General features: G+C 38.5%; 1 protein-coding gene across 15 annotated transcripts in view; it reads right to left on the reverse strand.

Annotated features, from left to right (window-relative positions):
• nfixb (nuclear factor I/Xb) overlaps positions 1-14715 on the reverse strand; it is a 133333-nt gene extending 118618 nt beyond the window's left edge. For 13 of the 15 annotated variants that reach the window (XM_057344979.1, XM_057344978.1, XM_057344998.1 and 10 more), the window contains exon 1: positions 14623-14715. In XM_057344979.1, coding sequence (XP_057200962.1) covers positions 14623-14700 — 78 coding nt within the window. In that variant the 5' untranslated portion in view covers positions 14701-14715. Of the gene's footprint in view, positions 1-1883; positions 3098-14622 lie in introns of those variants that run through there. The other 2 variants (XM_057344982.1, XM_057344983.1) reach the window with 2 other exon arrangements.
• Positions 14716-14917: the final 202 nt, after the last annotated feature.

Consider the following 14917-nt stretch of genomic DNA (forward strand, 5'->3'; position numbering starts at 1 on the left):
GTATATGACTCTTTCATCTGTGAAACACAAGAAGATATTTTGAGAAATGTCTCAGGGGATTTATGTTCATATAATGGAAGTCAATGGGGTTCCGTGTTGTTCGGTGACCGACATTCTTCAAAATATCTTCTTTTGTGTTCTGCAGAAGAAAGAGAGTCATACAGGCTTGGAAATGACATAAAGGTGAGCAAATAATAAAATCATTTTTATTTTGAGGGGAAAATATCCCGCAATCTCAATCTCGCAATACCTACAGTGCATCTTGCTGCGAGATCTATCCTACTGTCCTTCTTATCTTTGATTGTTGTTTGGAAGCGTAATTAAATTCTGTTTTTTAAGAGAAGACGTTAATCCCATAGCGGAGTCAGCTTTGAATAGATTCCCTCACTCTCCTTCTGCAGTGGCCTATTTGGGTTGGTGCCATTTAAGAAAGCGGGTAAACAAATAATTATCTACATTAATGTGCTGATATTCAAGCCCATCTGGAAATCAAGTTCATAAGCATATATTTCGTCAGTTTTGCGTTCAAATATAATCTGGATTCAGACTTCAGTCAAAAGTGAAAACTGAAAGTTGAAAAGAAAGAGAGCTGCCGCAGAAATGAGAACATTTCAACTGAAATAATCTGCTTTAGTTGACAGCCAATATGATGTCTCCCCAGTTTAAAAAAGTAAAAAGTGATAAAGTAAATATCAAGCTATCAGAGGTTAGACCTGAGCTAGCACTTACCACATGCTCCTTCTCATGCCAACATTTAAGCAATATCACAATGAAATAGGTTTTGGACTTACTTCACCACTTTTGAATAGTGTTCTCTAATAATGCTTCTGTTAAATGGCCAAATGTGCACATTTTATGCACTGCTTAGTCGATACACTCTCTTAAAAAGTGATTTTGACTAAAAAGATTTTTTTGTGCAAAAGAAAGATTAAATGTTCTTTATGAAACCAAACAAAGAGCCTTTTAGGATCCTTAATATTTGGTTCACAGATGCAAAATTCATTCAATGTTAGCTAATAACATTCATTCATTTCAATGTTTGGCTTTAAAGTCAAAATACTGGGGGATGCACTGTGTGCATCTAAATAATAAATATGCATTTTGCGATCACCGGCGTGGGAACAACAACAAACAAAAATGCAATGCAACAATCGCACTTTTAACGCAATGCCACTTTACACACGACACAGAGTCCAAAGTTCTGGAGAAGTAATAAGTTGCATCCTGCACGATTATTCTATAAATAAACTCTTTGAGCTATTGTTCTGTTTGACAGACGACATGTGGGCGGTGACGGTCGTCCTGTGACAAGTGGAACAATTCTAGTAATGGCATGTTAGCCTGCATGTGCATGTGTTGTCCTAATCCTTATATACACTAAAGCATGTAAACTGAGAGGATATTTCACACTGCACTTCATTATTCGCCATTATAATGAGAAAAATCCACAGCACGTGTGTTGAAAGTTTGCGATCCAAGGGGTCAAAGTTTTCAGAGCTCTGAGCTACGACATTGCGTTTAATTTTAGCTTCTACGTGTAACATATTAGAACGAATAAACAGGCAGCTTCACAAATGCAATAATGCAATGACACAAGAAACCTTTCTGCATAATTTCAGACGAATCACATACGAACAACATTTCACTCAAAGAAATCGCTGTTATAAATCCACGAGCGTAAAAAGTGACATGACGTGCGTTTAGTCCGATGAGAACTAGAGCGCGTGCTGTTTTACTGAGTTTTGCGCAAGTCTCAAACCCTCCCAAAAACATTCTGGAACAATTATTTCTTGGCGTATTATCAATATAAACCCCTCTCTCTGCGTTTACCAGCATTTTAAAGCAGAAATAAAAAGAGCAAAGTTGATTTAGACAGCACGTACCATTGTGGAGCGGGGAATATTGCCAACAGTCTCAAAGACCCATTTTACTCCTCTAAAAAAACTTTCCCCCGAAAAAAAGACTGTGGTGCCTGAGGAAACTCAAACGAGTCGATTTTCTTCGTTGATACCGGAAGCACAAGAGCCGGATTGCGGGATGGGCCCGTGGATCGCGCAAAACGACCAAGTTTTACGCACGGAAAGTTAACATTCGCCGGAATCTCCGAGGGTCGTTTCGTTCTCTCAGCAAGTTCAAGCGTCTCTGTGTGAAGACGTCGCAACGCAGAAGGTTCGACAGGACGGTCCTAACGTTAACTGAATCTCTCCGTTACGAATCCCTCCGGTTTGCGTCGGTAAAATGCGTCTCCAGCGGCTTCGGTCGAGATCGCGCCGACTGCAACTTTCTCCCTGCGCAGTTTCAGATCAGCTGTTGCAGCTCATTGACGCTGGTTGAATTGGTGCTCCATCCGTCCCACCGGAGACCTGCTCGTGGTGATCTCCATGACCTCCTCCTCCTCCTCAGTGCAAGGATTACACGATCAATTATTTTGGAGAGGACGTCATTTTGGGCAAAGTGGATATTGCGAAATCGTACGCGAGGCGGAATAGATAAGATTTTACGTTGGCAACGTGAATAACGGTGACGCGCTTACGTTTTACATAAAAAGTCAAATGAAATTATAACGCGTGTTAAGCAGCCTAGGAAAGAATAGTTGCATAAATAAATGTGCTACCCCTGCGTGGCCCGTGCATGCAGAAGCTGTCGGGCTGGTCTGTGGACGTGGATGGAGACGTGGAGTGGCTGGTGAATTATTAATAACCGAGAGCGCTTCACAGTCTGTCGTGTTCACAGAGGAACCAGAACGGCAGCTGGGGGTTTAAGGGAATTAAATACGGGCTTGTAGTGAAGCGGGGACGGCGAGGGATTATTCCGTTCACCGGCGACAACATAAGGGAGGGTGAGGAGAGAGAGAGACAGCGAGAGAGCGAGACAGAGAGAGAGACAGTCAGAGGGAGATGCAGAGATATTTGGGGAAACCAATCTCTAAGCAGTGCGCTAATAATGCGTGTTTTTCAGGTTATTTGCATTGTATAGTGCACACGTAGGCCTATCGCACTTTTTACGTCTACAGCAGTGGCACAAACTAAAAGCAAAACTACTTAATTAGTACCGGCATTGATGTGAATGAGATGTAAATGAGAATTGTCTTGAATGTGGCATCGATCTGACTTCAAACAGAGAATAATATTGTTATGAATTTAATTGAAACCATATGTTGACATTCTCTTTAGGTTAGCCTACCTCATGGTTTTATATAACTCTTTATTATAAAACAGTATATTATAAATGTTTATTATAGGGTATATTATCAAATAGTTTCTCTTGGCAGTCTGCAGTTCTGTTAAAGAGACATGCGCTGACCTTCAGTAAAACTGAGGCGCGTGCACCTGCTAATTAAATTATAGAGCAACTTATTACGACGATTTTTATTTTGCGATGTATGCATGAATAAGGTGTTTTTTTATGTATAACAGATACATTTGGTCTCATTTTGTTTTAATTGTAAAGAACAATTCACCTTCACAGTATAGGAATATGGGAAAATATATTTTAAAATAAATCTACATAAAAGAAAATCAAACGAATTTGAGCAATTAACTCATTAAATGACAGTGAAAGAAAAAAACGTCATTTGATGAGAAAAAAACTGTCGCATAGCCCACACACCTGTGGTTTGATTTATGTCCAGACACCCAAACATATGTTAAACACAATAATAAACACCAAAATGTTATCTTGCTTTTTAATTTCGCTTTTACTTAGTTTTACACATTAACCAGATTGTTTTATGTATTATTTGCCATTTAAACTCTAATACATTGTATGTTTGCAAACATTTCTGGTTTATTTGTAATAAATTAGAAAATGATATTTATAATTTTCTATTGTCATATAATATTAGGCCTAACTGATATAATTCGGAGAATTAACCATGTAGCCTCCAATGTATAAATTACCTTAATGATATGTAAAAAATAAAATATTTCTAAAATTCTCAATTATAATATATTTGTCGATTGCTAATTATCGTATTTTTTTATCGTTTATTTTAATATCAATATTAGTGTATTAATATTCGTTTTATATATTTATGCTATAGAGTTATATGGTAACGAGGAGGTTTATATAAATAATCTAACTGTCCTAAAAATACATCTGAGGCATTAAGTATAGGCAAGCAAATTTGGAATGAATACAATTTAAACGAAATTTAACAAATCATACACGGTTAAATTATTTATAAGTACTGATTTCCATTTTTTCCCTCTGATATCACAAATAAAAAAACGGTGCAGCATATACATTTAAAAGGTGACGATATCAGGTTTCAAAATGTACATTTTAAAATGTTTTTATTAAAATATATCGAATGCATTTATGAGGGGAACAAAAATCTAGACATTCATTTAGAAAATAAAAACGAATAATTGTTATCCACCCGTCTGTTAACACATAATATATACTTTTTTAAATCCTTCGATCCTCTTAAAACGAAAATAAATTGGGGTGCACGTGATTGTGGGAAAAAAAATATTACAGATTTAAATACATGTTGGAGGTCACAGAGGGAAAGAAACTCGCGCAGATCTGTTACCTTTGCAGGTGCTTTCAACCCCCCCCCAAAAAACATCACCCTGTTGAAACAATTTTATAAACCTAAATAACATAAATATATAAAAATATATATTTTTTACTTTGAATTAATATTAATTTTACTATATCCCTAACCGCAGTCTAAAAAAAATCAAAGCGGAAATTTGTGCCTGGGTAAATACAGCTTAAGCATCTTAACGAATTTTGATACATTTAAATTAAAAGAAAATTATTTATATAACAAAAACAACCTAATGCTAAATTTAATTTTGAAATTGAAATAATTGATACTGCATACTGTAGCATTTCCAACACCAAACATTTAAAAAGAAAAGAGGGGATATTCAACCTGTCATATATTCACCTGTCCTTTTACCAGGGCACACTTCAAGATCAAAGCAGTTATTTTCCCCACCATTTTTTAAATGATTAAAAATATTTAATCGTGCATATACAGTATGATGGATTGTTTAAGACTTAACGTGATAACATTAGGACAAATGTAGAAACATTTTATGAGATGGTCTGTTTGGTTATACATCACAATTGACTCAACTATTTGTTTGCATTTGCAAAAAAAGTCACCTTTTATAAATACAAGACCAGAAATCACATATTCCTATTCAAGATCACAAAAAAGCTCTGCCAAAATATAACACAAACCTGCAAGCAAATATCACTGGACCATCATGATTATTATTGAAAACTCATTTAAAGATAAAGCTATATGTATAATTTTACAAAGGTAAATGTCCTTTATGTATTCCTAAACTCAGAGAACCTTTGCTTCAGTAGATAAGAGCAGTTTCGTTCCTTCCTGCACCTCAAACAGCAGGGTCATTTATTTTGCGCGGCCCAGATTGAATTTTCTTTTAGCTCTGCTGCCTGTTTCTTGGCTTGGGTTTAATTTCTGACTGCCTGTCTTTAATTTAGCAGGGCTACTCAGGGCTGAACAGACAAGCATGAAACTCAAATTCAGCTAAGCAACGGCCCGGGCATGGAATGCTGACCTTGGCGAGCGAATCGACTGAGGTAGCGCACAGCTATAATCACACATCCGTGTAGGCACAGTTCCCTGAAGTCAAAGCAAAACGTGCATTTGAGCCATGAATATGTCTGGATTAACCATTAGACCTCTGCTCTTGTATGGTGCATGACCAATAATATGCTGATATTCGAGAATAAATTAAGTATATTTACAGGACAAATAATAGTAAAGATGCTGCATTAAATGCAGGTTAAGTAGCAACTAGCTGTAAGGGTTAAACTTCAGACTGTTTGTGTAAAAGGGACAGTTCACCCCAAAATGAAAATTCTGTCATCATTCACTCACCCTCAAATTGTTCCAAACCTGTATAAATGTCTTTGTTCTGCTGAACACACAGAAATATATCTCATCCCCCATTGACTCCCATAGTATTTATTTTCCCTACTATGGCAGTAAATGGTGGACGAGATTTGACATTCTTCCAAATATCATCCTTTGTGTTCAGCAAAACTGAGAAATGTATACAGGTTTGGACCAATCTAAGGGTAAATAAATGATGACAGAATTTTCATTTTGGGTGAAGTATCCCTTTAAAACCACAAAATCCTAATTTCCTAAAATGTTTCCCCTAAATTTGTTTAGGAGAATAAAAATGGAGACAATTGTTAAAAATCCATGAAGAGTATGGAGGTGTAAAATGAACGTAGATTGTCGAGGTCAAATAATCTGGATTTGAGTAAATTTGATGAGAAATGTTTGGTTTCATAACGAGATCTTCAATAATATTGACTTTTGATTGCAGACTTGACAAATCTGAGCTCGGTTTGACGCATTGTTGAGATCTCTTTTGAAACTCCAATAGAGACATTTGTGAGATTCTTTGGCACTTTTTCTCAGGAGAAATGTCTGAGACAAGAATGAGATTTAAGCAAAAATCTCAGTGATACATTTTCTCAGATGAGAAATATTATGGAGACATGAGATCTCGCCGGTGATTTGTTTCTTTCTTATGGGCGCCTGTACTGTACAAACACCAAAAACAGCTCTACCGCAACCACCAAAATAGCAAAGCCCTAGCAATCAGAACATGGCAACACCCTGTCAACCACATTAAAGGGACAGTTTACCCAAAAATAAAAATTCTGTCATTTCTTCACCTTCATGTCATTCAAGTATGCGAGAAACGAACAGCTACAGACTGAAGGAAGTAGAGGAACAAATGCAGAAGGGTTCACCTTTATCCAGTTTAATCCCGAAGCCCACCGGACCCCAGTCTAATTTAAATGTTCAAAGTGACTCTCATCTTAAAGGTGTATGTTTCCTGCCCCTGAAGACAACAAGGCTAATCCGGCAAAGACTTCAGAACACTTTGAACGTGTTTAAATAAGTAAACGCACGATAACACACAGTACGATCAAACAGCAGGTTAAACATGTTGGACTTTTCTTTAATGATAAAGGCTTTGCAAGTTATTTCAACGACATCTTAGTACTCTTGCCCAGAAGTGAGCTGTTTATTTAGCCTAAATTGAGTATTAACTGTACATTATGTTAACGTAAGCTCAGGATATACAGCTAATGCATCATGGGAAAGGAATGGAAAACCGCAGTGGTGTAGGAAAAATAAAACAGCCTAACCCGAGCACGGCAGGTGGATTGTTTAGCGATGAGATTAACAACAAAAAGCAGTGCTGTGATTGGCCATCTGTGTTGAGGCTCCATCTGGATTGGAGCAGAAAGTGGCTCCAGCATCTTATCAGGCTGGTGCACAGCGTCGCTGCAGGACAGCGGGTCTCCGGAGGGAACGCCTGCGAGCGCTGCGCTTATCTTACAGCCGCATGACGGGTTTAGACCCCTGATGTAGTGTGTGTGTGAGAGAGAAAAAGAGAGAGAGCATCAGAAAGAATATGAACCTTTAGGAGTGTGTGTGTGTTTTAGGGATAACAACATCTTAGTTCTGTGCAGCTGACGTAGTGCTACGAAAGGGAGGGGTGGAGTGAGCCATTGGTTGCAATTCGCAACCTCACCACTAGATGCTGCTAAAATCTCCACATTGCTCCTTTAAATACAAATTAAATTGTGTGTATAGAAACTATAAACTAAAACAGAAAATATTAGTGCTGCCTGCCCATGCAAAACTTATCTGCCGCGATGCTGGGGTGTTGCTATGCGGTTGCTAAGGTACTCTGAGCAATCTAAGGCATATCACAGCATCGATCTGCCTTTGCTCAGGTGTTCTGGATGGTTGCTAAGAGGTTGAGTCAAAAAAAGACCAAGCACAAGTTTACGCTATTCTGGAAATCACCAATTTGATGACTTGGTACCAGCGAACATCTCAACAAGCCACACCACTGCAAGCATCATTTACAGTAGGTTTGCCGCACAAATGAAGCGAGAAGAACTACACGCTTTAATACTTCAGGATCGTCATTTCTAAAAACCACAAACCCAATGCAATGGGTCATTGTGAAGCTTGCTGTGCCAAACACAACACAAATAGTGTAAATATAGGGCTAATATAGAAAATATAGGGCTGTCAAAAATCATAATCACGATCATTTTGGCCAATACTGAGATCCTACTGAACATGCATTGACTTTGCAAACAACATAAAAAAATAATAATCATAAATAAAAAAACTTGAGTTTTTAAAAGTGGATTCATCTGAAACGCTAATAAATATAAATGTAAAAACAACAAATAAAATAATCCATACATTAAATAAATAACGTAAAAATAATGAATAAAAATTAATTACGTCAAAACAGATATATATATACGTCAAATATGCACTTCCACTACCTGGTGAAAACTTCTAAACACAAATTCAACATTCTGATAAACTACGTTCAACATATCTTATACTAAACATGTCACAGAATTTAGCTTGCCCTTATACGAAGTAGCAAAAGTGCAACGCTGTAAAGGAAACCCAATCCTTGCGGATTATTGGAAACCAAAATTAAAATGAAAATTCAATCACGAATGCTCGCACAGCCCTAAAATATTATGCACGTATATCTGTAACAGGATTATTAATGCACCATATTGGAGGAAAAGATGATAGCGGCGAATCAAAAACATAAAAGAAGCGCAATGCATTTGGCCTGAATATGCATATTAGTATAGCAGGGACGCAAAAAGTCAACATCAAAAGAATCAGATGTGTTGGCTGGGATGTCCAGTGTGTGCGCATCTGGTTGGGATCCAGGTGGGTCCAGGGGGGAAGCGGGGCATTAAAGCCAGTGGATGCTGGGGGAGAGGGGTTGTCCTCCCCCGGAGACAGAGCGAGAAGAGGCCTGCTATAATCTGCTTCCCTGGCTCTCCATGAAAGAGAGGAGAGGACACACACACACACACACACACACCAGAGACTGACCCCCTCATACAGCTTCATCCTTCTCATCCGTTATCATCATATACCTCTGCCGCCCGGTCAACTCGTCTGTTTTCACCTTCCATTCTTCCTTCAAAACTCCGTTCTTGACCAAAACCTGCTGCAGGATTTGATGCAGGAACATTCGTTCTCTCCTATGCCGTCAGTTTTCTTTCATGCCATCTCAAAGTATTTCTACATTTGTCCGTAGTATTTGGGAAAACCTCGATTTAGGCATGTACATTCTTGAAAGTAGAGTCTTCTATAGACAGTGTTGGGTAAGTTACTCTGAAAAAGTAATTAATTACTAGTTACTAATTACACATTCGATAATGTAATTAGATTACTGTACAAGTTACTCTCTTCAAAAAGTATTTCATTACTTATTACTAATTACTTTCTATATCCTACATCAACCTTGAGGATTAATTAAAACCAGAAGTGCTTCGAAACTAGTGTTAACATCTTACAAAGTGGTCTATAGAAGACTCTACTTTCAAGAATGTACATGCCTAAATCGAGGTTTTCCCAAATACTACGGACAAATGTAGAAATACTTTGAGATGGCATGAAAGAAAACTGACGGCATAGGAGAGAACGAATGTTCCTGCATCAAATCCTGCAGCAGGTTTTGGTCAAGAACGGAGTTTTGAAGGAAGAATGGAAGGTGAAAACAGACGAGTTGACCGGGTGGCAGAGGTATATGATGATAACGGATGAGAAGGATGAAGCTGTATGAGGGGGTCAGTCTCTGGTGTGTGTGTGTGTGTGTGTGTGTCCTCTCCTCTCTTTCATGGAGAGCCAGGGAAGCAGATTATAGCAGGCCTCTTCTCGCTCTGTCTCCGGGGGAGGACAACCCCTCTCCCCCAGCATCCACTGGCTTTAATGCCCCGCTTCCCCCCTGGACCCACCTGGATCCCAACCAGATGCGCACACACTGGACATCCCAGCCAACACATCTGATTCTTTTGATGTTGACTTTTTGCGTCCCTGCTATACTAATATGCATATTCAGGCCAAATGCATTGCGCTTCTTTTATGTTTTTGATTCGCCGCTATCATCTTTTCCTCCAATATGGTGCATTAATAATCCTGTTACAGATATACGTGCATAATATTTTAGGGCTGTGCGAGCATTCGTGATTGAATTTTCATTTTAATTTTGGTTTCCAATAATCCGCAAGGATTGGGTTTCCTTTACAGCGTTGCACTTTTGCTACTCCGTATAAGGGCAAGCTAAATTCTGTGACATGTTTAGTATAAGATATGTTGAACGTAGTTTATCAGAATGTTGAATTTGTGTTTAGAAGTTTTCACCAGGTAGTGGAAGTGCATATTTGACGTATATATATATCTGTTTTGACGTAATTAATTTTTATTCATTATTTTTACGTTATTTATTTAATGTATGGATTATTTTATTTGTTGTTTATACATTTATATTTATTAGCGTTTCAGATGAAACCACTTTTAAAAAGTCAAGTTTTTTTATTTATGATTATTATTTTTTTATGTTGTTTGCAAAGTCAATGCATGTTCAGTAGGATCTCAGTATTGGCCAAAATGATCGTGATTATGATTTTTGACAGCCCTATATTTTCTATATTAGCCCTATATTTACACTATTTGTGTTGTGTTTGGCACTGCAAGCTTCACAATGACCCATTGCATTGGGTTTGTGGTTTTTAGAAATGACGATCCTGAAGTATTAAAGCGTGTAGTTCTTCTCGCTTCATTTGTGCGGCAAACCTACTGTAAATGATGNTATTTATTTATTGTAAATACTAAATAATTTAAATAATTTATTTATAGTATTAACATTTCAAATAGGTTATAAATGTCCTGTTGGTTGTATTTATGTTTATGATGTGTTAAAGAAGTCCTTCTGGACCAGCGTTTTTTAGGTCATCTGACGAGGTCTTTAAATGAGAACCTTTTTAAATAAAATAAGATGTCATGGGAAACGCTTTTTAGGTTTCATAGACCGTTTCAGAGGCAACAACATAAACAAACTTAACCCGAACTTAAATGCCGGTAAAGAATCTATAACTATCGAGTTAATTTATTGTAATACAATTAATAAAATATTCATATAAATTATAACCAAACACAGACCGGAAGTTAACTCAAACGGGGATTGTTTTTAAAAACTTGCGTTGTAAAATAAATGTAAAAATGTGCATTTTCAGACCCCTAAAAAGCAGTTGTCGTGTAAATGAAAAGTTTTCTTTTTTTAGTTTAAATGGGAGTCATGTCAACATATTTTGTTTATCCATCTTTACGTCTCGTTCAGATTTTCAGATAATTTTGTCGCTTTTCACGTCCTCTATATACCTCAGGCAGTGTGAGAGTGATGATACTTCCTGATATCGCTCGTTTCTCCTTCCTTTGGCATCTCTGCCGGTCGTCTTTCACAACTCTAAGCGGAAAGCCTGGGTTTGTGGAATCGGGCCATTGAATCTGGTGGAGTCTCACGATTCCACCGTCTCGTCGAGGGGAGGGGCCTCCTTGGCATTGCCAGGCTCTGTTTGGTAGAATGGGTCCAAATTAACATGAATATTCATGAGTGCCCCCCCGCCCTCCTAACGGCGCATCAACACTTGGTAGCAGCACATGGCGGGACAGCTGTTGCGGGCCAAAGCGGGCATCTGTGCACAGAAAGGCGGCGATATGGAGCGGGCAGGAGGAAGAGGTGTGGACATCTGCAGACAGGGATTGACAAACGCTCGGATGGCCGGAGAAGAGAGGAATAGAGGAAGTTGGGAACAAGATTTTTTGAACAGACCACAGGGATGTGCTTCTATGAGAAAGAACGGCGAACAGACGCAGCGGTATATGTAAATATCGCTGTGCGGCGCAAAACTAGATTTGTTATTTTCGGAAGAAAACAAAAAAGTGTCTGCACCACCACATTGTTTTGGCCTGGGTGGTGCTGTGTGGTTGCTAAGCCCAACCCAGCTAAAAAAAATATGTACCAAGAGCGTGTTGCTAACATTCCCATGACGTTATGAAAGCGTTGTTAGGTGGAATATGTAAGAATTACGTTTAGCAATGACCAATGTTGACAAAATGCCCGTTTAACGTTACTGCAAGAACATTTTTGAATAAACATTAGCCAATGTTCTGGAAATGTTCCCGTTGTCTGAGGTCCAACCTCAAGTTATTGAGATATTCAGGTCTTTATATAAGACTTCGGGGTTACAAAGAAAATCTTAAAAAAGAACTTTTCTCAGGTTCTTCTTTTCAGAACCAAGAGTGTCTACCAAGTCTACCATCACTACCAAGTCAAAACTCAACCTGAGACGCCGACACACATCCGTTCTCTCACCGACCTCACCTTTCTCCCATGATTTCTCCAGCTCTCGATATGATTGAACTCCAGCTCTGTGTTTGTCCTCAGAGGACGGTCTTATTCTGCACACACAAACGGGCGTCTGCTTCTCACTGCCCTACATAGGCAGCAGCACAGCAGGCAGTCTCTGTGAAAGGCCCACGAGGTTTAATCTGTGTCAGATCCCTCGATAAGTCTCTTTATGCCGAAGTTTCTGAAATCCCCATCTGAGGACTCGCTGTGTTTAGGGGCTGTGCTTTCCATCGCTTTCCATCATTAATTAGCCTTAATTGAAAAGGGAAAGTAGCACAAATATGTAAATTATTCTCCCAGCATGTGATCAAATCAAACACTGGGGAAGCAACAATGAGTAATGCATTCATTCAAAAACCTCTCTGACTTTGTGAAGAGGAAAACTGTATTCTTAATTGGGATTGATTTTCGTTTGAATAAACACACGGTGGCGGTTTCTACCTGATCTGATAATTATAACCTATTTTGGACAACCAGTTAGGTTACCTCAGGTTATTTTACACAGTGTTGAGAGAACTGTATAGGTATTAATATGTGTTGTATTCAAGACCACCTAAACTGGGACCAAGACCAAAGGGTGTCAAGACCAAGGCTGTTTCTCAATATGCGTCCTTCAGCGATCTTGTGTCCTCGACAGTGTTGGATGTAACTAGTAAAGTAATTAGTTACTGTAATTTAATTTCTTTTCCCTTGAAAAAGTAAAGTAAGGGATTACGATTATTTTTTCTGTAATTTAATTACAGTTACTTTTGATGTAATTAAACTAAATACTTTGCGTAATAAATGTGTGTGTAAAAGTGGAATTGCCATCAAAATTCAAAGTCTAACTTTAAAATCTGTGCTTTAATGTATAATTCTCACATTTGTATACTTTGGTCAGTTAATAATACTACTTTATGTAGTTTAATATTATTTATTTGAATGAATTAAATAAGCCATTTCATGCCCATCTTTGAATCACTTAACTAATCAAGGTTGGTATAGGATATAGAAAGTAATTAGTAATAAGTAACTAAATACTTTTTGGAGAGAGTAATTTGTACAGTAATCTAATTACACTATTGAATATGTAATTAGTAACTAGTAATTAATTACTTTTTCAGAGTAACTTACCCAACACTGGTCCTCGAGTCCTCGTTCTACATCATCATCAACCATCAAAGTCTGATTCAAATACCCAAGCACAAAAGAACAGAGAACGCATGAAAGTACTTGGATGTGTTCTCGATATTAAGGATGCATCGAATGCAGCCTTGCGGAAAACGCTTGAAGTCCCAGAAGTCGCTGCGGCGCGTGCATCCAAGATTGTTCTCCTGAGGCTGTCTCGCAAGACCGGTCTCCGCGAGAATACAAGTCCGTTCTATGCCTTCTTGGAATTGGGAAACGGCCCATGACTTTGAGGAGCCGAGACCAAGACAAGACCAAGACCACAATTCCTCTGAAAGATTTATTTTAGGCCAATCCCCATTCATCTCTTACCGGCACAAGTAACAAAAGAAATAAAATAAGAAATAAGTCAGTGATTGCTTTTAAAGACAGAAGTTTTTCGTCCAATCACATTAAATCACAAATCATCAGACAATGCACAAGCAATTTATTGTAATTCCCCCATTTGTGGTTTTGACCGGTCCTGAAATAAAGTCCCGAGACCACCAAGTCTGAGACCAAGACCCAAGACCGCAAAGTCTGAGACCAAGACAAGACCGAGACCAAAGACAGTCAAGACCGAGACGAGACCAAAAAATGGTCTTGAGAACGACCTCGAGACCAAGACCGGTCTCGAGTACACAACACTAATTAATATTGCACTCTTAAAAAATGTAAAACCATAGTTGGCCAACAAGTTCATAACCAGACGGTTGGTTTTATTGGTCCATATTTTACCCAACCATGAGTTAAAAACAACCCAGCATTTTTAGTGTTTGAACACAAGCAGAATCTGATTTTACATGAATGAACATAGGTAAATTGTCAAAGATCAAGGGTTCGAATCCCATGGAACACAGATGCTTATAAAAAAAAGTATAGTTTAAATGCACCATGATTCACTTTAGATAAAAGCGTCTTCCATTTGCATAAATGTAAATGTACAATCTGAGTACCTCAAGAATAATAAACATATCAAACATAAACTAACCAACAGCCTGAATCACTCAATATCTGTCAATCAAAAGAAAGCTGTGACCCAAAGCTAACACAAGCAGCAATGCAATAGATCTCATTCCACACTAACGCAAAGCGGGCCAAAACAACAGACCTGGCGTTTATTTGCAGCCTGGAGGAAATTTACTTCCACCAAGTGTAAAAAAGTGGGAATCGTGTGTGAGCGAGAGCGAAAACGAAAAGAGAGTGCTCATACCATCAGCCACGACCTGGCAGAGAAGCCATAACGCAGCTGCCACCTGAACCCCGGGTCAGCCTGCCTGTCCAGCGTCATTCCCGCCGCCAGAAGAAATCCACTTCCTGGGATGGCGGAAAAATTAATAAATAAAAAGAAAAAATTGCAGCGAGCACCAATCAGGATGCGGCCGGCGTGCACGTCTGTGTTTGTGCGAGTGTGTGTTAGCGAGAGGGAGAGAGGACATTGACACAGAAAACGACAGGAAGTGCAATCCGGGCAGCTGTACGGAGCCAACGCCAGCCGCTTGCCATGC

This window comes from Triplophysa rosa, linkage group LG11, assembly GCF_024868665.1.
Source record: "Triplophysa rosa linkage group LG11, Trosa_1v2, whole genome shotgun sequence".
In the NCBI taxonomy this organism is placed as follows: Eukaryota; Metazoa; Chordata; class Actinopteri; order Cypriniformes; family Nemacheilidae; genus Triplophysa; species Triplophysa rosa.